General features: G+C 40.2%; 1 protein-coding gene and 1 long non-coding RNA gene across 4 annotated transcripts; both read right to left on the bottom strand.

Moving 5' to 3' along the window:
• Nucleotides 1–3,084: 3,084 nt before the first annotated feature.
• LOC147904826 (uncharacterized) lies at nt 3,085–4,811 on the bottom strand. Its single transcript, XR_015542475.1, has 2 exons — nt 4,442–4,811; nt 3,085–3,586 (listed from the first exon to the last, which is right to left on the bottom strand). It is a non-coding gene; the product is annotated as an uncharacterized LOC147904826 (long non-coding RNA).
• Nucleotides 4,812–5,179: 368 nt separating this feature from the next.
• LOC147904825 (zinc finger A20 and AN1 domain-containing stress-associated protein 8-like) lies at nt 5,180–14,890 on the bottom strand. 3 transcript variants are annotated; one of them, XM_087388564.1, is made up of 2 exons: nt 14,798–14,824; nt 5,180–6,020 (listed from the first exon to the last, which is right to left on the bottom strand). In XM_087388564.1, exon 2 carries the CDS (start codon nt 5,935–5,937, stop codon nt 5,425–5,427), a length of 513 nt encoding a protein of 170 aa, XP_087244690.1. In that variant the 5' UTR covers nt 5,938–6,020; nt 14,798–14,824; the 3' UTR covers nt 5,180–5,424. The 3 variants fall into 3 exon arrangements, with proteins under 3 accessions (XP_087244690.1, XP_087244678.1, XP_087244683.1); XM_087388552.1 differs by lacking the exon at nt 14,798–14,824 and adding an exon at nt 14,096–14,192 and having other exon boundaries at nt 5,182–5,937; XM_087388557.1 differs by having other exon boundaries at nt 5,185–5,937; nt 14,798–14,890.
• Between the last annotated feature and the right edge of the window lie 7,847 nt (nt 14,891–22,737).

Here is a 22,737-nt window from a genome sequence, read left to right as displayed (position 1 = left end):
TGCCAGCTTGTCATCTTTCCTTGGCCAGCACTAGAGCGTTTTCTCAAATTCTAAAATCGTATGAAGCCATGTGGTGCATTCTAAAGCATCAGATCTCAAGTCTAAAAACAACCTTTCTTGACTAAAATTAGGGAAGGGTCCAAAAAAACATGGCTTGTCTAGACCCTCATGCTAAATTACAAGTTGCCTCACGCTATAGTCCTTGCTTTCACTTGTTGCATTAACTGTCTCATATTATTTGTCTTGGAAGAGGTGGATAGTTGTTTGTCTTGGAAGAGGTGGATTGTTGCTAGCATTTGCAAATTCAAAACAAACATCTTCGAACGAATATATTCTTCAAAGGTATACATATCCCAACCTTTCACCTATGCGAGACCTATGCTACAATTAGAAAATAGACATCAAATGAGATTGTATACATCATGTCAATTATCATGCACATCAAAACTTCGAATCACATGAATAGAGGTCTACATGTCTACTAAACTCAATATAACTCATGCACATGCCGCATACAACCTGGCCAAGAATTCTAGTTTGATCTTGAGACATCCACATCAAATTAAGGCTCAAGCTCATGTGAATGCAATAAAGTGAGCAGCTTGCAACAAGGTGGGTTAGAAAAGTGGTGCAAAAATGAAGATCGTGGTTGACAAAACTCATTATTAGCAAGAGGGAGGAAATCGTTGCACCAATCATCATTGAATTTGAATGCATATTGGACTTATATGGTCATCATATGTATGGCAAGTCAACTTTCTTATGGTGCTATACAAGAGGCCCACATGCAACAACCTCTAACTTTTGAGCTACAAGAAAAAGGGCACCATGACATAGATGTACTTTAAGTCAAAAGTGAAAATGATCACTATGAATTAATCTCAAACTATGCAAATCAAGGATAGGTCATACTATTGTACATTACGTATCCATGCCATTTTGTAGAGAGTTGGTCAACATACACTAGTAGAATTGCACTAGACGATGGGACCTTTCTCAATCTACATTGATTAATACAATACAACTTGGTAGCACTCCAATTAAAATAGGTCACGACTTCTTCAAGATTTAGAGAGGCGTTCTAAGATGCTGCATTGTACTGGTGAGTAGTTGGCAAACTAATTTTCCTAATGACTATGGAAAATCCATGCAAACATCATTTGAAATCGTGAAGTGAATCTTCAAGCATCTCAAAGGTACAATGGACCATCAACTCTCTCTCTCTCTCTCTCTCTCTCTCTCTCTCTCTCTCTCTATCATATCTATATCTATATCTATATCTATATATATATATATATATAATATTTATATATTTATATTTATTAATTTAAATTTATATTTATATATATATATTTTTAAAGGATACAAATTAGGGACCCCACCTCATCAAATTGCTATGCAAGATATTAGCTATACATTTTTGCTCAATCAACACTATAACATGGTCAAGCATTAACAAGGAATGATTACTTTGCTTGCAACAATAGAAGTACAATGCATTGTTCTATCCACAACGTGGATGCAAGCCGATATGGCTATGAAGACTGCTAGGTGAACCTTGATCCAGTCCAAGGGGAAGCTAGTACAATCTTTTTTTAAAACATGAGCATAATCCTATTAGTAAAGAATCAAAAAGATCATGTAAAGACAAAGCTCATTAAGCATGCATCAAACTAAGAAAGGACAAATTTGACCATCTTTAAAGCTCCATTGGTTGACCTATTCACCCACAATTAATTTTTGAAAAGTTGAAGTACTTTGATGTGTCATTGACACAAGACCACCATTAAAGAGGAAGCTTTATAATAGTGTCGAAGTTATGGTCTCATGATGTAATAGATTGCATAGATTCTAGCTACTTAGGTAGACATAAGTAAGCTTTGTTTTTCTTAATATATGTAAAGTGTAGGATTGACTTATTGTGGTGAGTGGTTTGTGCTCCTCCAATGTGCTCTCCCATATTCACCCACAATTAATGTTTGAAAAGTTGAAATAACTTTGATGTGTCATTGACACGAGACCACCATTAAAGAGGAAGCTTTATAATAGTGTCGAAGTTATGGTCTCATGATGTAATAGAGTATTGCATAGATTCGTGCTACTTAGGTAGACATAAGCTTTGTTCTTCTTAATAGATGTGAAGTGTAGGATTACCTTATTGTGGTGAGTGGTTTGTGCTCCTCCGATAATGTGCTCTCCCCTACCCTCTCCAACTTGTGTGCACTTGCTATATTCCTTTTAGTTCTCATTTGTGAGAACCATTAAGAGGAAGCTTTATTAAAGTCTCAAAGTTATGGTCTCATGATGTAATAGAGTATTGCATAGATTCGTGCCTTAGGTGGGTGATGATCTCCATATTGACCGCAGACATATATTAGCTTTGTTTTCTTAATAGATGTAAAGCATAGGATTATCTTGCTGTGGTGAGTGGCTTGTGCTCCTCTCCCCTACCCTCACAACTTGTGTGCACTTGCTATATTCCTTTTGTTCTCATTAGTGAGCATCCTACCCAATATTAATGCCATCTGTAAACCAAAGTGCACAATTTTGGGAGATGCAAAACACTTTATATTTGTGAGAAGGTGGCTGGTGGTATAAAGATAGACTGGAAAATTTTTCAATAATACTCATTATTCCATCATATTTGGTCTAATACGAAAATTATTCACAATTAATTCTTTTTATTAGGCGACCGCTCTCATTTCGCCAATTATAACTGAGGCCACAAACATCTTGCACACACGCACTGATTTTACACAATATCAAAAACTTTGTGGCATTATTAAGAAAGCATTGAAAAGATCATAGATAGCAAACCAACTCATTACTAACCATGGTATTGGACAAGAACTGCAATATCAATAAAAACACCATAACTATTAGAATATGCAACTATAATTTAAAACAAAATGCCACCATTACCAATGGCATAAAATGGTGTCTTTGTTTATTAAATTTTCTTAAGTTACTAAAAAAGCATTGAGATGATAATAGATAACAATCACCACCCTGCTCACCATGATATTGGATAAGAACTGCAATTTCAATAAAACAATCATAGCTATTAGCATATGCAACTACACAATAGTTGGAGACTTTCATACACTTGAACACCATGAGACTTCACAAGAGTTCTCCATGAGATACTTGCTAAGTGTAAGTGCCTCACCCAGCAAAGCCGGCTCTCAAAACAAAACAAACACCGGCAATTGCAAAGAAAGAATTGTGGCTATTCGTTCCATCTTTTTAAGGACTTGCACCAATTGCCAATTCTTGTTCCTCATATGTAGCAAGTGCCCTTTGTAAAAAGGGAGCACATCAAGCTCTCAACAAATGCACCAGTAAGAGAAACAGTTATTTGAAAGAAGCTGGAGCTAAATCGAAGGCCATGCATAGCAAGAATGCTGAAACGGCTTGGCTTTTGGAAGCCTTGAGCCTGCCTTCATGTCTTTACCCACCATAATCTGCCTCAAGTAAATCTCCAACAGAGCTAGTTAAAGGCAGAAGTGGTATATAACCAAGGCTCCGAAGAGGGGTGACAAGCTGAATTTCACAATCATAAATAACAACTGAGAAATATTTGATGCTGCAAAAACGTTCACAATTGACTCCAGATCAGCACAGTCAGTCAGGTGCATTTTGCCACACATAGATTTACACAAACAAGAGCATCAAGACCCAACAAGAGACGTGCTAGCCATACCTTCAGCTTTTCCAGGGAGACAACCAAAAAACTTTTAAACAAAACTAGAAACCACACCATCTAACATGTGGCAAAAGATTCAAATTAGAAACCCCTGGACTCTCCCACATGAAATAGGCCATTCAATCGTGATAGCACGACCAGGAAGGCGCCTCCACTATGTACCTAGATCCCATAGGTAGGCTACCAACAAGTAGCATAGGGGTAATAAGCATCATGGTACATTCAACAGACAAGCCAAGAGCAGCTCGTAAACCCAATGTCACAATGAGATGCCTATTATCACTCAAGCCAGTTCACTTGAAATACAAAGCTGGTTAATGCATTATTCACTGAAAGCAATACAGGCCTAGGGGCTGCTCCAAGAAGAGCCCTAGTTCACTCTCTACCTTACAACGAACCCTCCACAAAACTATATCTAGATGAATCAAAGAACATGCCCAAACTCATCCTGTTAAAAACAGAACAGTGCAATTCCAACTCATGACAGTACACACAAGGTTAAAAACACAGACTCTTATCACACGTAGGACTATTGGTTAACAGCTTCCAAATTAGGGGCCCACGGGAGGCGGGGGGCTCGATCAACAGTGAAGCACCTTCAACACTAGAACCATTTTGTGCCCTGTACACAAATGGAGCTACAACCTACACACATCCATTCAATATCCTCCTTGAAATCTAAAATGGAACAGAACGCCACTAACATTAAAGATCTGTAAGACAAAAGTCTCGTACCTGCTACCTGAACACAAAAGCAATGCCAAACAAGCTGTACAAAAGAACTCATTGTATGACGGCACCATCAATGCAGCCCAACTCTGCTGTGGGATCTAGAGTACAAACAGGCTACAAACCTACACATATCGATACAGCATACTCAAACTAAACAACTAAGTCTGATATGATATCCCCAAACTCACAAACTGCAGTGAAGAAAGCATCATGACTACTCCAGCTTTCCAATATCTATCAAGAATCGCAGTCCACAAGCATGCCCGTATTTACAAGTTCATTACCCGATACTTAAGCTATGGGAACTGAAAGCTATAGAAATAGAAAAGAAGGGGGAATCTAGCCTGACAAGAAGAAGCTTTTACTTGATAGGAAATTAATCCTTAGGTTTCCCAGGGATCCACCTGATGATGTTTCCACCACTAGTGTATAGATAATACTTGCAAACACTTGCTTGATATACCATCTGCACTGTGACCACCTAGTCATTACAAAACATCAAGCCATCAATCACTACTGTCCACACATGGCATATGACTCTGACATTGGAAAATGAGGGTACAAAACTGAACTTGGAGCCTCCCTGAAGTAGTACAAACAAGATCAAATCCTCTCTGAAGCAGTAATAAGATTTTACAATCTATGGCAAGCTGTTCCTTCCCTATTCCAGAGCTTACATATGAATTTCCCACGTAAGCACCACACAACAGGCCTACCTCAATCCTTTACATTATTTTGAATTCAGAAGCTCAACCAAACCAGCCTTGGAAATTGAACTCAAATCCAATTGGGAGCACAACTACGATTCAACATGAATATATGCAAGCTTGGAAACAATTTAGATTTCTGCTATACAGATATTAAGTCAGGAGGTCAAAGGTCCTTCATAGATGGGAAGAGATGCTGATGACAGTCACGAGCCTATACATGTAAAGCTGAGTTCTACATACCTGCCAGGCAAAGTAGCATCTATTGTATTCTGGACCTTAGATTTTATCAACCCTGTCTGCTTTAACAACAGGGTTAGCCTTTGCTATGGCATCCCGTCCGGCAGCCTTGTAATCAAAGGAGCAATTATGCTTTTCATGATATCGATGAAGAGAACAGAACACATTGCCACACCGACATTTGAATCCTGTCAATCCTACACGCTTCTTGCATGAAAAGCACCTGTTTGGCTGCTTAGGCAACTGCTCAGAGGATGATGCTGATCCAGCCCTTTCAGTTTCTAAAGGCTGGCTGGAAGACCCTACTTCAAGAATAATCGCCTCTGCCCGAGATGGCCTTTCTATCCCAGATTCGGATTGAACTGCTGAAATGGCAGCTGCAGCTTCTGCAGCCTTTGCTTGTTTTAGAACAATGTCACGATAGCACTGAGAGCAAAGATTCATTGTCGTTGCACTTCCGAAAAACCCACAATTATTATAGCACAATATAGGTCCTTCAGGTGGTTGGCAGCCTGTCTCATCCTTATCCATCTTCCAACTTTCCTGTGCCATCTGAGCACGTTGCAGACACAAAAAGTTCTTAACAGTTTCTGTATTTTTCGTTCCAAAAAACCGACAAGATTAACTCCCACTGCCTGTTAAACAAACTGACATCCTTAAAAACAATGCCGTTCCTCCTCAAAACTCACCACCACAACTATATTGAGACAAAAGAAGCAAACCACCCTGCTATCCTATGAAAAACAGGTTTAGAAAACAAACAATGAAACCTCGCCAAGAAGCAAACAGAGATGATTTGAGTCCTTCATAAGACTCAATCTTACAAATTAAAATAGAGGAAAGAAAAAGAAGTAAGCAAAGCTACCCTTATGTTCTCATCAGTACCCAAGCATAAGATGCCATCTGGGTTTCATAAGATTCCAGCATCTCTTGGGGGTATACCAGTGCTTACTAAGCTTTAATATCCCAACCCAACAACAAAAACTTGGATAGCAAAAGTGAAACAAAGCAGAAAATAAGATAACAAAAAGAGAGACAGAGACAGAGAGCCCTTTCTGAGAAGTAAGGGAATTAAATTACTAAATTGAGACATAAATACACTCTTTTGCGCAAGATGAGAGCCTATAGAATTGGGAAGTGATCACTCCATATTTAGCCATATCAAGTGAAAGTTGAAAGCATGACAGTGAAAGGACAGTAGCAATAAGAGAAACCGTATTTAAATAACTTCATAAGACTATAATTCGTTCTTTTAAGAACAGGATCACTCACTCACACACACACACACACTTGTTTGGGGGGAGGGGGGATTGAAAGAGAGAGAAAAACAGAGAGAGGTTCTTTACTATATATAACTAATACATAGGAAAGCAAACTAAGTTCAGGGGTGAAATACATGAAGCATTTGAAAGTAAACGCCTAATTAAGCTTTTTTTATGGTTAATCTTATTTTTAGAGGTTTGAATATGTTGTCTATGTGTAGAGTAATACTTTTAAGAAAACTGGTGCATATGTTTCTTGACTTCAAAGGTGATCTTCACCTAGATATATGAGAGAGATTGATATATATACAATATACAAGCTGCAAGAGACCTAAGATCAGAAATTTTTTTAAGCCACAAATCTAAGCTCATATATCTGTGTGTGTGTGTGTGTGTGTGTGTGTGTGTGTTGATGTTCCCTCTTGTAAAGTTATGACAATATAAATACAGTGCACTGGATTTTACCAAAAAAAAAAAAGTGTGTGTGTTGATGTTGTCCTCAATGCCCCTAAACAAATCAAATAGGCTAGAATATATCCAACCATACAAATTCAGATTTTTATTGTTTTAAAGACTGGAATTTAGCTTTTGGGGCTTCTGCACTCGCCTAAGATATTTCAATATAGTTGAACAGCTGATCACCAAGTGGACGAAAATTCAAAGAATTTGCATGTCCACGAAGGTGATAGAAAAATACACCTTTGTAAAACTAGAACATATCTAATAACCCAAATACAGATTTGTGTTGTTCTAAAGACCAAAATTCAGCTGTTGGGAGTTCTACACCCTCGTAAGATATTTCAATATAGTTGAACAGCTGATCACCACTTGGACGAAAAAGGGTACAATGCAAAAAAAGTGGCCATGCTACGTACTTTTTTTGAATTAAATCCTTTCACAGAAACTAAACTCAAATCTCATAGCAGTGGAGGGATGCATCCCTTAGAAGCAATGAGACCATGAGAGCAACGAAGATTTAACAGGGGTCCTTGGAATTAAAAACAGCACAGAAGAGAGAGAAACGGTGATCCCCCATTTCAAGTCTTTACAAAACCGGAAAGCCAAATGAAAACAGCAATGGTGACATGCACATCCTGACGAACATTTTGCCTGAATTGAGCATGTGACATGGCCACAATCTACCCAGGAGAACTTAAATTGGAAAGAGAGGCAAAAGAGAACTTAAATTGGAGAACTTAAATCAGGAGAAAATCTGTTTCTCAGGCAATCAAGAGGCAAAGAGAGAACAATGCAAAAGGCTTCAAAATCAGTACCGATTAAACAACAGATCAAACCACAAATCAAAACAAAAGATGAAATAGTATTTATAAAAAAAGCAGCACAGATATTTGGCAAAGCAAGACTGGACAGTAAGGGATAGCATAAATCGAAGAAAAGGTGGCAGTGCAATAGTAGTAATTTAACTCCATAAGAAAAGCTGGCAGTGAGAGCTGTCAACAGAAGGAAGCGAAGGCATGATCCAAGATGGATAGACAATATCGAATTGATGAAGGAATCATGAGAATGAAATTCTCTGTAGTGTGCACGCACTGCAGAGAAGCAAGCAACAAAAAGTGATGCACAATTCCAAAGGACCAAAGTGTTTTGTACTCACATCTGGTAGCATATAGTACGGAGAGAGAATTGAGATCCACAATCAGGATCAAATTGTGTGCATGCCAATCAAATATGACAACATAGCCATGCCAGACTGCCAATATGAGCCAAATGTACACTCTACCACACACATACCCATAACCATAGTTCAGTTCAAACGGACTGAACCCGGTAGAGGAATGTTTTCTATCATTGTAGGCAAACTCCAACAATGGCAACCACTTGTCCCATGTATGTTGTCTCAATGACACCATCCGTCTCAGGATGATCCCCACTACTCAATCCCAACTCAGTCCTTAGTGTCTCAAATACCACTGTTCAAAAATGACCGGTAAATCTGACATCCCTGCCTGACACTATGGATCTAGGCAATCCATGCAGACGAAATATATGTCTAATAAACAAATCCGCCACTTGCGGGGTACTAACAGACTCTCTAGTCGAAATGAAGTGAGCCATCTTGGTTAGACGATCAACCACCACAAGGATAGAATCATACCCTCCTCGTGTCATAGACAGCCCTACAATAAAGTCCATGGAAATGCTCTCCCACTTATTTAGTGGTACTTCCAACGACTGTAAAAGTCTAGGTGGCTTCACCCGCTCGGCCTTGCTTACCTGACACGAGAAACACCGTGTCACATATTTATGAATATGCTTTTTCATCTTTGGCCAAAAGAAATCTCGCTTCACGAGATCATGTCTTCTCGACTCCTGGATGTCCCGCACATGGGCTATCATGGCAATGTCGAATGACTCTCTGCCTGAGATCATTCTAACTAGGTACTACAACCTTGCCATTTCTTTTCAGCATACCATCCCTTATGGTATATCTTGCATAAGTTTGGCCTTTTCTGGATGCCAGGTCATCCTTTTCATTTTCCCCGGGTTTTAACACATGAGCCTTAGGCCATAAGCTTTGGACAAACTCGTCCACCTTTTGAGTTTCTCTAATCTCGGTCATTAGAGCACTCTCTAATACCGTGAAACTCAGGTTATGCATAATGCGAGACAACGCATCAGCAACCTTATTGTCTTTTCCTCTTCGGTACCGAATCGTTAAATTAAACTCCTGCATGAGCTCTGCCCACCTAGCTTGGCAGCCCCTCAAGTCAAGCTGTTTACAAAAATGTTTCAGAGTATCATGATCCACATCCACATAAAACTCTGAACCATACAAATAATGCCTCCATGTTTTCAAAGCATGGATAACAGCATACAACTCTAATTCATGAGTTGGCCAATTCCTTTGAGAGGGAGAAAGCTTCTTGCTTTCAAAGGCTACTGGCCTTCCCTCTTGAAGAAGGACTGCTCCTACCGCAATGCCACTTGCATCGGTTTCCAGGAACAACGGTTTCTGGGGGTCAACTATTTTTAACACCGGTCCTGAGACCACAGCTTGCTTTATGGTGTTAAAACTTTCTTGTTGATTCTGTCCCCAAATAAAAGGTACTTTATCTGAGGTCAGATCAGTCAATGGCGATACTATCTCGGAATATCCTTTGATATGCCTTTTATAAAACTGAACAAACCCCAAGAATGATCGCAACGCGGTCAGACTCTGAGGGATTGGCCAAGTTAGTATCGCAGCCACTTTCTTTGGATCCATTTCTACCCCCTCTGGAGTAATTATGAATCCTAAATATTCAAGCCTAACCATACACAATATAGTTTTCTTTTTATTTACATACAGATTGGCTTTCCTCAAAACACTGAACACTACTCTCAAGTGTTCATGATGCTCAGTAATACTTTTACTGAATATCAGGATATCGTCAATAAAATGTACTACGAACTTTCTAATATACGGACGTAGTAAATCGTTCATAAGCATGATGAATGTAGCCAGAGCATTGGTAAGTCTGAAGGGCATTACCAAAAACTCATAATGACCAAACTTGCTTCTGAAAGCGGTTTTATGCACATCCTCGGCTCTAATCCGGATCTGATGGTAGCCACACTTAAGATCTATCTTGCTGAAAATCACGGCTCCATGTAACGCATCTAGCAAATCATCAATCCGAGCCATGTGCTTAACAGTGATATTATTCAATGCTCTGTAATCTATACAGAGGCGAAACGTATCATCCTTTTTCTTCTTTAATATCACTGGCGAAGCAAAAGGTGAGAAACTTGGTTGAATCTGCCCCAACTTGAGGTATTCTTCCAGTTGTCTACGCACCTCCGCCTCTTCAGTAGGGAGGTCTATTTACAGGTTCTGCCCCCGGGATCAGTTCAATCTTATGCTGAACTTTCCGCTCTGGAGGTAACCCATAAGGTAGTTCATCCCTAAAACATTCAGAGAACTCCTCTGTTATAAGATTAGCCAGCTTGGCCATCTCATCACTTTGCGTAACATCAGTGCTAGCCGAAGAATCATTAACCGGCTCTACCGATGCGGTGCAAAGGAATAAAAACTCTTCTTAAGCTTTTCGGATTTCCATCACGGAAACCAACGGTCCCTGAGGTATATCTTTCTTACCTCGCAAGACATAAAGCACATCATTCATCTTGAATTGATATACGTGCTTTTTCCAATCAATGGCTAGATTCTTCCTAGAATGCCACACCATACCCAAGGCTATATCTGCATGAGCAAGCTTGGTCATTTCAAAATCAAGCTTCTCAGCATAGTCATGAATCCGAAGCTCCAACTAGGTAACCCTTTGGTCCCATACTTCAGTTGAACTTCCATCTGCCATCCTGACTGTATACGCATAGTCAGATGGACTTGTTTTTAATTTCAGCCTCTTCACGAGCTTGGAGTTAATCACATTGTGAGTTGACGCCGAGTCAAACAACACAATGACACCATGATTGGCCACTTGCCCTTTCATTTTAATTAACTCCGTATCATTAAAGACTGTATACCCCGTTGCTGCAGGCTTAGATAGAATGTTATCAGGTGCACTCGTCACTAGCTTAGCAACAGACACACATAATAAACAAGGTACTAACCTCTGAGAAGATCCCGCTAGCTGCATCTGCATCTCTTCCGCTCTGGGACTTCCCTCCATCTCCACGTCACATTCTGAGATCACCACCTCACCCATCCGACGATCTTTGTTACGTGGACAATCCTTCCACTGATGAGGCTGAAGGCAACCAAAACATAAGCCTTCTCTCCTCGCTTTTTCCCTTTGTTCTGGGTTTAAGGGAGACTTAGACCAAGCCCGGACTGCCATTGAGGTTACTTTCCTTTTCACTCCAATGGTGGTACTTGATTTAGGAGTTTCAGCCGATTTCGCCTGCTTGACCACTTGGCTTGACCACTCGGCTGAGAACCACTCCCTCTACTAATCCATTTCTTCTTAAACCCAGATTTCTTCGGATACTCATATTGGGTTCCGACCTGTGCAAACCCACTTCGCCTGCTACCCTTGGCATCTTCATAGTTCAGGGCTACGTCTATTGCATCATCTAACGTATTCGCATACTTAGCCCGAACTTCCATTTTTATTCGATCATTCAATCCAAATATGAAATCTTTCACTTGGATTGATTGAGGCAGGGATTCATCAACCTTCATTACACTCTCTCGAAACTTATCAGTGTATTCTGCCACCGATAAATTTCTCTGACGAAGGTTCCTATATTGATCCCAAGCTCGGGATGCTTTGTCAGGAGATAAGAAGTGTTTCCTGAACTCTCTTTTAAACCCCTCCCAGGCAGTGAATGCTATACCATCTTTTTGTTGTTTAATCCACCACCGATCCGCTGCCTCACTAAACATGTGGGTGGCCTCACAGATCTTCTTGATGTCATTTCTGATTTCACAAATGGCGAACGCCTCGTCCCATTTGTGTAACCAGGTCTCAATGACATCGGAGCTACGGTCGTTCATCCGACCAGAATACTTTTCCGGTCTGTAATTGGCAATATTTGGCACTTTAGCCTTCCTAGGCTCAACCATATGGACACTAGACTCCGGTTCCATTGGAGCCTTTCCCTTCTCCTCTCGAGAAGGTCTGGTAGACATACTGTGTATCGCTCTCCTAAGTTCAGACTGCCCTGCATTGGCCTGCAACTGCTGCGCTAATAACTGTTGCAAGGCATCCTCAAGCAATGCAATCCTGCCAGATAAAGTATGAGCTACTCGGCGCGACACCTGCTGGGTCGGCCGGACTCCTGATTCACCAGGGTCCCTCCTAGAAGCTCCCTCTTCTGCTTCCATCCAGTTCCATGGGTGTTTTTTTTTTTTTTTTAAACACCGCTAGAAAACTGTATTTACAAACTGACACAATTCAGTGTACTGATCCTCCGACACAATTCCCTATACTAGGGAATTCCTGCAATCCCAGATTCACACTAACTAGGCATTTAACACAGGCATATATCTCAAATGACGCTTTTTCCTATCCTAGGGAAGCTCCTGCAAACAACTCTGACTGCAGCACATAGGCATACCGTCAAGCATAATCTGTCCCTGCTACAACATCAAAGCCTCATGCAGGCTGATCACTCACAAGATCCTGTTTATGAAAGCACAGCATTAACCAACAAAGTCCAAAAAAAAAACATGGAATTGATGGAGGTCAAAGAGAGCTCCCTGGTCATCAACGATTTCACCACAGCCTTCTTGGATTGCGTGGCCTCTTCCTTGTCTGCCAAGGTGTAGATGTCTGATCGAGATGTTCTCTGGCTACGGGTTGCCCATCCCCAAATCTTCTCGAAGATGCACACGAGCCACCACGCTTCCGCTGCGTCACCTCTGCGCTCCCAGCCTGTCGTCTGCTCCAGATCACAGCTTACGTGCTCGCTGTCCAAATCCTGATTTCGGGCCAACTACTCGTCGACTAGCGCTCCACGCCTATCGTCCGCTCCAAATCACGGGCAGCGCCAACCTTCCGTCGCAATCACGACAGCGCCAACAGCTATACGTCGATCAACCCGAGTTTCGTCACAGCCGGTGTTAGGCTGATGGTTTGACGTTCGTCCAGCTTGTCCGTCGACTAGCGCTCTGCGTTGATCTGGCGCCAGTCACGGACTATCTTCGTCGAAGGGTCTCCCTCATTCCCGAATCACTTCACCGTAGACCACGGGCAGCGCCAATCTCTACGTCGCAATCACGACAGCAGCACCATCGCCGATCGATGCGTAGGCCAGTTCGTAAGCCAGCGCCAGAGGACCACCGCGATGTTCGTCAATCCCTTCTTGAATTCCTAGCCTTGGGCTCTGATACCAAATGTTACATCTAACACACTAACTATCTATTCGTACTGCAGATCACGGGAGCAATACCATAGTTAATCCACTCAGCCAACCTTGCTGAAGCTTTTAAGCAGACAGAGAATTCCGAATCAAACATACGTGAAAATCACTATTCTCTTCTCTCTCAAGCCTCAACAAGCCCCATCTCCCTAGATGGATCTAGATGCCACATGTCGTCCATATAGGGCCTTCCTAATGCAACATTTCACCCCTCTCTTGGGATGCATTAAATCCTTTGACCCTAGGCACATTCTTTGCATTAGGCCCTTAGCCTTAGATCCACCTAGTCTGGTGCTATCAATCCTCACCCAGGACCTTGACATTAATTCCCTCCCGATCATTAATATATTACAAAGATAGATCCTTTAAGGAAAATGTCGACTGATTCTTCCGAGGTCATGCTACCTCACTAAGATTTTCCAAATTCATTGACGAAGAGACCTCTGCATCAGTATCTCTTGATCAACTCGGATCCCCCACCTTTAAAAGGTTATTTAACCGTGAAAAGACAGAAACCAAAAAGGTTTTTGTAATTTGCAGCTCGATTACACAATGCACGCTTCAACAAGAACCAGTAAAACATAAGAAAGAAAGACAAAAGAAAGAGAGTCCTAGCAAACCTGACGTGTTTTGGCAACGGAAGATCGTAGCCTGTCTCGGTCATTCCAAGTACCGTATCCAATGATTCCCAAGTACATGTGTAGACGTTCCTGATGGCTCGTACAACAGCTCGAATAAGGAAATTAAGAGGAAACACTCTTGGAAAGGCTGTGCTTTGGAGGGAGAGACGACCAAAGCAAAGAGAAGGCTGAAATTCCGCATAGTCCAAATCTCGGTGACCGGAGCAGGGGAGGATTGTTTAACACACTGGGAAAGCGGCACTGCCTTTCATGGCACTCTTGATTCTACAGCTACGCTTTCCCAAACAAAATTCAGATGTTTTCCAAGCCACGGTGTAAACTAACGGCAGGAAAGCTACGTGTTTGAGCAACACGACGAATCAAAATGGCGTTGCAAGCAAAGAATAGCAGCCGGAAACCGCGACCGCGATCGTGCCGGCAGAGGAGCATCCAATACAAAGCAGAAGCGTAGAAGACGGAAACCCGGGATCAAGCCAGCAGCGGACGATTTCAAAAGGTAAAAGAACGGAAAAAGGTCGTAGAACAAGTACGGGAGTGGAATTTCAGAAAGGGAGGGGGGGTGAAAACCCTCCGTCATGGGCGTCTGAGCAATGATCCGACAGTTCGACGAAATGAAAGGCAAAAGGAAGGCAGAGGGATCGATGGCGAAAGGAAAAATCGATCTTGAAAGGAAGGAAATACCTGGAGATCGTTGGATCTTCCGTCTGTGTGTAAGAGAAACGAAGGAGAAATGAAGAAAAACGAGGCCTCTCCTTTGCTTATTATACTCTCTCTCTCTCTCTCTCTCTCTCTCATGCTGATGTGGCACTTTAGCTCTTTAACGGATGCCATGCCTCATCTCCCTCACACCCAACCCTGCTGCCACCTCACTCTAGCCCTCTTTACCATTTCGCTTCCCTCCCCAATCTTTCGGATGCTTTGCCCCCTTGATTCCTATCCGCTCCTGCGCCCCCGTACCTCTGGTTTGGTCGGATTTCTTTAATCGATAATGTGCCCCCTAATTCGGATAGCATCCACTAGACAGCATTCCTAACAGATGCAATGTCCAAGTCACATGTGCTCTCTCTCTCTCTCTCTCTCTCTCACCGTGGGCACATGCAACACTTTTGGCAAAGTTCAGCCGGCTAAGAGCAGGGTACCCAATAGAAATGAAGAACACTACTTTTCGGATTTCAATCTAAACATGTGCATGTAATCCGATAGGGTCCGGTAAACTTTAGGTTGTCATGTGCCCCTGGATTTCGATAGCATCCAAAATGAAACTTTCTTAATAGACTACAATCCACACATGTTCCCAACCTATCTCTCCCTTCTCATTTTTCTCTTTCATGACCCTTAGGGTTTATAGATATTAAGTCATAGCCTCAAGTCGGCCTCTCAAGGTCATGGCCCTCTCTTGCATCTTCCTAATTCCTGGGCCTTATGTCGTGGTATTCACCCCAAAAAAAATGGCACTCAACGTCCTAACTAGCTTATGTCGTGGCATTCACAATGTGACTTGATTCGAGCCAGCCTTCTTGCATAACAAAAATCGCAAATACCATTCAACCACCTTGTCATGCAGGAGAAAATGGCAAGCATTCAACCACTCATGTATGCACCACAAGTCTCCTTAAGCTCTTCAATGCACACTAAGGCTCCGAGGGAGAACTAGGGAGATATTGAAAGCAACGACAAAGCATTTTATGGCTACCATCTCAGCATTTAGCCTTTTAGCAAATAAATGTGCTCATGTTCTCTTTTTCCCCCTTTTTGTGAAGTGCTCAAGAGCACTTGTTCATCTTTTGAACATGGGCAAGGACTCATCAAGGCTTATTGGCTTCAATCTAAAGTATTGATCGACATGTAGCTTGTTTATTTTGTTATTAAGCTTTATTCAACTTTTTTACCTCCTTTTTGCACTTGCCTTGCACTTGATATGCTCCTCCCATAGCTCATACCCCTTTTATGACGGCACCTTGTACCTTCCACTGACCTCTTTTTCTGGCAACACATTGGGCATGGGATAGCAACAAGGCACAAATGAAAAAGAGCAAAAAGCAAAATAATCACCACCTCTTGTGCTCCACCTACCCACGTGTCCATTTCTTTCCATAGCTTGAATCTCCATCAAAAGATGCCATTTTCATGTATCCTTCTCCCCTCATAGCCCACCAAACATGGTCTTCTACTTTAAATTAAGAAAAGCATTAAGAACCACACTCATTTGAGTTTACCCTTCCCTTTGTATGTTGTCAAACTTCATTTGTCTCATTCTCATCCCTTTTATTTAAGTTCCCAATTGATCGCTTTATTGATGGCTTTGATGAATTTTGACTCCCACATGATACAATGCCATGCCTTTCAACCCATGATTTCTTCCTTTCACTCAAGTCATGCACCTTTGAAGTCATACACCACCAATGATATTAAACATTTTCCTAAGCAAGGAAACATGCATCTTGCTCTATGTTATGGCATTATAACTTCAGGCGGCTTCTTTTTTTGGGAGAACTCAAAAAATTAACGTTGCACTTCATTCTTAATAGATTCATGTATAAGATTATAGATTCCACCATCAGCCCTTGAAAGAGCAATACACATATAAGTACTAGAAAGAGAGGAGTTTCATAAAATGAAAAAATAGCTCTTGTCTTGATGCATATGGAATGTCTAAAATTAAACAATCTTTGTGGAATTCCATCTACATGCTTTACACTAGTTGAACTATATGAAGTCTCATCACACATGCTTTACACTACTCGAACTATAGGAAATCTTTTTTGCTAATATACATCAGGATTTTTTCCCTTATGCCTTGCATTTTATCCTATGAAATGTCAATTTTCTTTTCAGTACTTATTGTTATATATGCTCATATATGTGCCCATTTTGTCGAACCAATTGAGATTTCAACTTTGGCTTCTTCAAATGCTTGAAGGACCATTTGTAAGAGTGTTATATCTTTGAAAGCCCCTTGAGATCATGACTGTCTTTTAGTAGTTATTGAATATTTACAAATATCTAGAACAAATCCCCATTTTATGAACTTTAACGGAAAAGCCCTTTAATCATTTACGCATTAAAGATCAATGTGTCTTAGTAAACCCTATTTTTCCTCATTGCAATAAGCAACCATGGAAATAAAGCCCACTTCCATCCCAATATTCATTTTCAAAAGCCACTACTTAATACAATTTTTTAAGATATTCAACTTAATGAGGATGCTTATCTTGTTTGGCTCAGGGAAATATAAAAGCAATTTAAGGTACACACAAGTGTGGGAGTAATCCTAACATGCAAATCTTCAAGTTGTCAAAATATGTTTTTCACACCTCTTCCACATATATCTTCATGGTTTTAACAAAATTTTAAAGGGATACTTCATTGGACTAAGTACCACTTGCACTTAAGACTTCTAGATAAATGAGACTTTTGTTCTTGATGCATAAACGCCTATTGGCTAAGGAAAAACTCTTTTGTGCCTATTCTACATATGCTAACTTTAAATTCTCTAAGGTAACATGTGTGTCGAATTGATCTCAAGCAATACACTCTTAAAGGGTTGGAAGCAATATGTTGTCCTCTTAGAAATTCCTGGTTACAACGATGATGATTTCCACGAGCTAAAGGCTACATTTAGCCTAACAACCTTGCTTAGTAGAGGTGGACCTTTTACTTGGGGGACTTTCATGCTATTTACATGTTAAAGTCTCTAAGGAGAAATCCTAGAGGAACATCATACATGCTCGATGTACTGAGTAAACCAATTGTAATTAGGAATGGCTAGTCAATAAATATTTATTGTGTACATTTGCGTGATGGAAATTGATGTTGTAATGTTGTCGTTGATTTTACTTTGATTTGAATGGATTAACCTATAGGAGCCCACTTCCTCTAGATACATGGTGGGGAGCTTTAGATTCGATATCCAAACAAGTACACATATGGAAGGCATTGAAGAATTACAGAAAGGGTGAAATTTTAATATAGGGGTATTTTAATACACATGCTCTATGGGTTTTTAAGAGTAACCCCCTTGTATGGAGACTTATGATTGCACAAGGAATAGAAATAAAATTGTTGTCACCATAAAGAATTTGAGCTATAATCAAAAATATAATTTGATATTCCTGTATGGTATGTCTTTATGGCATTACCATCATACGTGCTTATAGTGCTTCAACCTTGAGCATAAACTTTTTTAATAGTATGAACTCTTTTTTGGTATGCCTCTCACCTCTTCCTTCTGAATTTATGGCATAAACATCCTTCACATGAGTACACATTAAAGGCCAAGGAAAGTCAAGCACTAAGGAAAACCTAATGTAAATATAAAAGAAGAGTGTTAAACTATGGTGTTACACATATCAACTAAACAATGAGATCATACAATACATTTCATCGTGGTAGTATTTGTGACAACCATTTAATCCTTAATTGTAAAGGTGTAAGTAAGGTATCCACCATCCCTTTGAAGGACCCTAGCAAATAACCTTGGGGCAAATTTATAGGTTAAAAAGTGCAAGATGTGGCCAAAGAGGAAGCCATACATTATGCTATGGCGGCCAGTATGCCATGAAAGAGTTATTCACAAGGGATGTGGGTGTGGCGAGAATTCCAAAGGAGCTAGGATACATAAAAGAACGTGAATGCTTGAGAGTAACTACAAAAGGCCATCCAATGAGAGGTTTATGGTTTGTGTTATTCACACCATTAAGAGGATAGTACTAAGTAAAAGAGGGGAATCATGACTTGGTTGCACTTTGACCTATGGATGTTGCACGCCTTTTGTTGTAACTATGCACTCGTAGAAAAGTGGGTGGAAAGGGATGTCCAAAAGGGTGGCCAAGATGTAAGGTGCATTTTTTGACAACTAAAATAGTGGACCCAAATTCAAAGTTATTCAAAAGGGTAGAAAGATCCGGCCTTATAATTATTTGCCATTAGATAATTGTTTGAAAGGGCATAAATGCATTGGACCGTTAAAGATACCAAACTTCAAATGCCTTAATGGGAAAATATATTTTTCCTTTATATGTATCACACGAAAAAATAGGATATACAAGTGCTTTTTATGGCCACCAATATTTGCACATGAATTTGTAAGTGGGAATTACGTGTTTGCCTATATCTTTAATTAAAGATGATGACATGCATTTACATATGTAGGGTGTAGTAGACAATGTCATGTATTTACAAATCTAGGGTGTAGTCATCATAAGCTTCCCCATTTCATGTCGTGGCAATGCTAGCATACAGTTGTTATCCATGTCACTCACTCTAGATTAGCAATAATCAAACCTTGGCACTCTAGATATCTTAAAACTCCCACAAACAAATTTCATAGACACAAAAACAAGCTCATTTATCACAAGAGATCTAAGGAACTCACCAAAGAGATCCTAGAACTCCCATGTACAAAGAGATCCAAGGAACTCACCAAAGAGATCCTAGAACTCCCATGTACAAAGAACTCCCACTTTTCAATGACCAAAGTAATATTGAATCCGTGAAAAGTTCAAATTTTGCATGTTGGATATTCTACATCATTAGTCTTAAAAGACCCTTTCTCCTTAGGCCTTATCAATTTTTACATGTAAAGGCAAGGCAATCAAAGGAAACTAGTAGTGACAAAAGAATGATGAAACCATGATTGCATCTTAAGGGAACTTTCCATAATGTACTTAAAGGATCTAAACATAAAAAAGACTAAACATATTAGCTACGTATAAGTGTCTAAGTTACTAGTGTAGTCCTTATAAATGTGTGTCTCCATCAGACAATTGCAAATCGTAAAGATCTACAACCAGCTAATCAAAAGGACCAACAACGTAAGAGATAGCAAGACATAGGGAAAAGTGAGTAAAAATTTATATGCAACTATAGTGAAAGCATTTCACATGTAAGAAAAAGCAAGCAACCAAAATCTCTGCGATATACATGAGAGATATATGTGACCTTGCACGGAATCAACCTTTATTAGGGACTTCTCTAATGAACCTGCATACCCCTAATAATGTCTTAACTCAAGACATGTATTCTAAAAAGTCAAGAGAATGGTTTCTATACTTCCAAGGGTGGTCTTTGGTACATCCCAAATAGTAGACAAACTTTCTATTGACCAATGTAAAGTCAAGCAGCATAAAAGATCCAACTGTATTCAACGTAGTCCACTATGATGTCCATTATTATAAGTATCATGGCATGCAAAAATGTATCGCAGGAAAAGGAAAAATTTCTTGATTTTTCCATTCATTCTAGTCTATGAGGGACATTCCATAAGCTCAAACTTAGGTCAAGCGTTGAATTAGGCATATTACAAGATATGCTAGCTATAGTGTAGCCTTCTCATGAACTTCTAATGCATGTTGAAAGACTTTGAATAGTAAGTTCCCTTACGCAATGGATACTGAGTACTAGCAAGATTTAAAAAACCAAAAAGGACTTGCAACTGAAGACTAGGCTGCTCACAAGCAAAGATGAGCATTACGTAGAGTTTTACTATACCCCCAAACATGTCGACATGAGGGTAGATGACCCCATAGGCACTTTGGAGACTCCGGTCATCCTCAAGGAATCCTTAAGGCAATCTGGTTGCCTTGCAATTCAAAAAAACTTGGATGAACAACCAAAAAGTCACCTTGACGGCCTATAAACTCCTCTACAAGCCAGTTGATGTACCTAGTGCATCCTGAGTATGCTCAAACATAAAGGTGCTCACAATCAACTTCTTGAAAACATCCTTCCAGTAAACAACGACTGCTAGTTTTTCCCTCTAAAGTACATACACTGACAAGTAGAGGGTGTTGAACTCCAAAACGAGTTAAGCATGACAAGCAACAATCACGAGGTGGTCATGGCTAGGAGCAATAATATATGTCATAGAGCAAGCTAAAACTCTTAACAAGAAGTCTTATGTCTTGAAACGATGAAGCCACAAACGTATGAAGGAGGCCTTTGAGTTGTTCAGAGCCTTCAAATATGAAGTATTACCCAAAAAGAAAGCTCTTGAATCCGGAAAGGTTGAAGCTGATCCATAGTGTGAGAAAGACAAAGGGACTCAAAAACGTTGAAGCCAACCATTGTGCTTTAATAGTACTTGAAAAGAGGGACTCAAAACTTTGAGTTTAGTCAATAGAAAGAGCATGATAGCTCCTTACGGCCTGCTTACAAGTCCATTGATCAAACAAAATTCCATATCTACGTCCATGATGAAGCCACAAATGTATGAAGGAGGCCTTTGAGTTGTTCATAGCCTTCAAATATGAAGTATTACCCAAAAAGCAAGCTCTAGAATCTGAAAAGGCTGAGGCTGATCCATAGTGTGAGAAAGACAAAGGGACTCAAAAATGTTGAAGCTAACCATTGTGCTTTAATAGTACTTGCAAAAAGAGGGACTCAAAACTTTGAATCTAGTCAATAGAAAGAGCATGACAGCTCCTTACGGCCTGCTTACAAGTCCATTGATCAAACAAAATTCCATATCTATGTCCATCCCCTCTGTTTTCTTGAGATCAAGCAAAAATTCAAGAACCTAGTGGAATGTCGTATCTCAACTTTGGCAAGAAGGGGCACTCCTGTGGTTCGTAGACTTAATGCTTGGCAAGAAGGATAGAGTATCCCTGCTAGTAGGTGAGAAGGGAGGAGTTTTTAGAAGAAGTGGAGTCGTAGACCTAGTCATGGTCTCTCATTTCTGAGAAAGGAAATTCCTAATAGCAACAAGAAACCTATGAAAGCCCTTACTTGGCTAAGGTTGGGTGTCATAAAAGCTATTGCCATCTCTGAACATTGCTCAAATGCTCGTTTGAGTAACTCAAGCAGTGCTTCAAGTCCTGCTACCTTGAGTTTAGTATAAATGCCTTGAAATTCACTAGTTGAATACTCTATGAATAGATGGATTCTACCATTGCAATGATATACTCCATCTCCTCAAGATGGATGCAAGCAAAAGGATTTATGGCTCTAAAGTCCAAGCTTCTCATTGCCAAGCAAAAGACCATATGGCCTCCAAAGGAATAGTGTAAAAGTATTTATCTTAAAGGGAGAAGTGCAAGGCCACTTTACATGTTTCTTCCAAGTGAAACACTCGCCTTTGAGAAACCATCTACCCTGATGTCCTAACTCCACCATATTTATTAATGCAACATTTTCCATGACCTTTTTGCAAAGTAGTGACAAAAAACAACTAGACTACTAGTCTCCTACCTACTCCCCCTCTACATTCCATTACTTCCACAAGATCATGGGTATGTAAAACAGTACCCCTAATGATATATTGAAGAGGGCTAACCCTCAAGGTTATGCTTGAAAATTCCTAGTGTCAACTCTTGCAAAAGTTACTCAGTGACATAGGAAGGTGCCAATAAAGTTTGGATGGGCTTCAAAGTGTCAATAAACCCAAGTTTACAAGGATCGTCAAAGAATGATACCTTTGCCATAAAATACCATGCCTTAGCCTCCCCCTTGGGCCTTGATGACAATGAGCCATATTGCTCAATGACAGTGATGTATCCACATAAAGATGGGGTATATAAGCTCGTTCCCATTACAATTAAGAGATGTCTGGATCAATAAAGTTGAAAACTATCTATCTCTCTTATAAGGGATATCACAGTGTCTGTATACCCAAAGATCACAAG

Source organism: Dipteris shenzhenensis, chromosome 2 (genome assembly GCF_047967505.1).
Source record: "Dipteris shenzhenensis isolate YYH24624 ecotype China chromosome 2, Dip_SZ_1.0, whole genome shotgun sequence".
Taxonomy (NCBI): Eukaryota; Viridiplantae; Streptophyta; class Polypodiopsida; order Gleicheniales; family Dipteridaceae; genus Dipteris; species Dipteris shenzhenensis.
This window is presented reverse-complemented; position numbering and strand designations above follow the sequence as displayed.

What these genes read in the sequence shown, in the direction of transcription:
- LOC147904825 (XM_087388552.1), bottom strand. Translation starts at nt 14,173, where the DNA reads ATGTACTTGGGAATCATTGGATACGGTACTTGGAATGACCGAGACAGG. An exon ending in CCGTTGCCAAAACACGTCAG is followed by an intron (nt 5,938 to 14,095) that starts GTTTGCTAGGAC and finishes CAACGTGCTCAG; the next exon opens with ATGGCACAGGAAAGTTGGAA.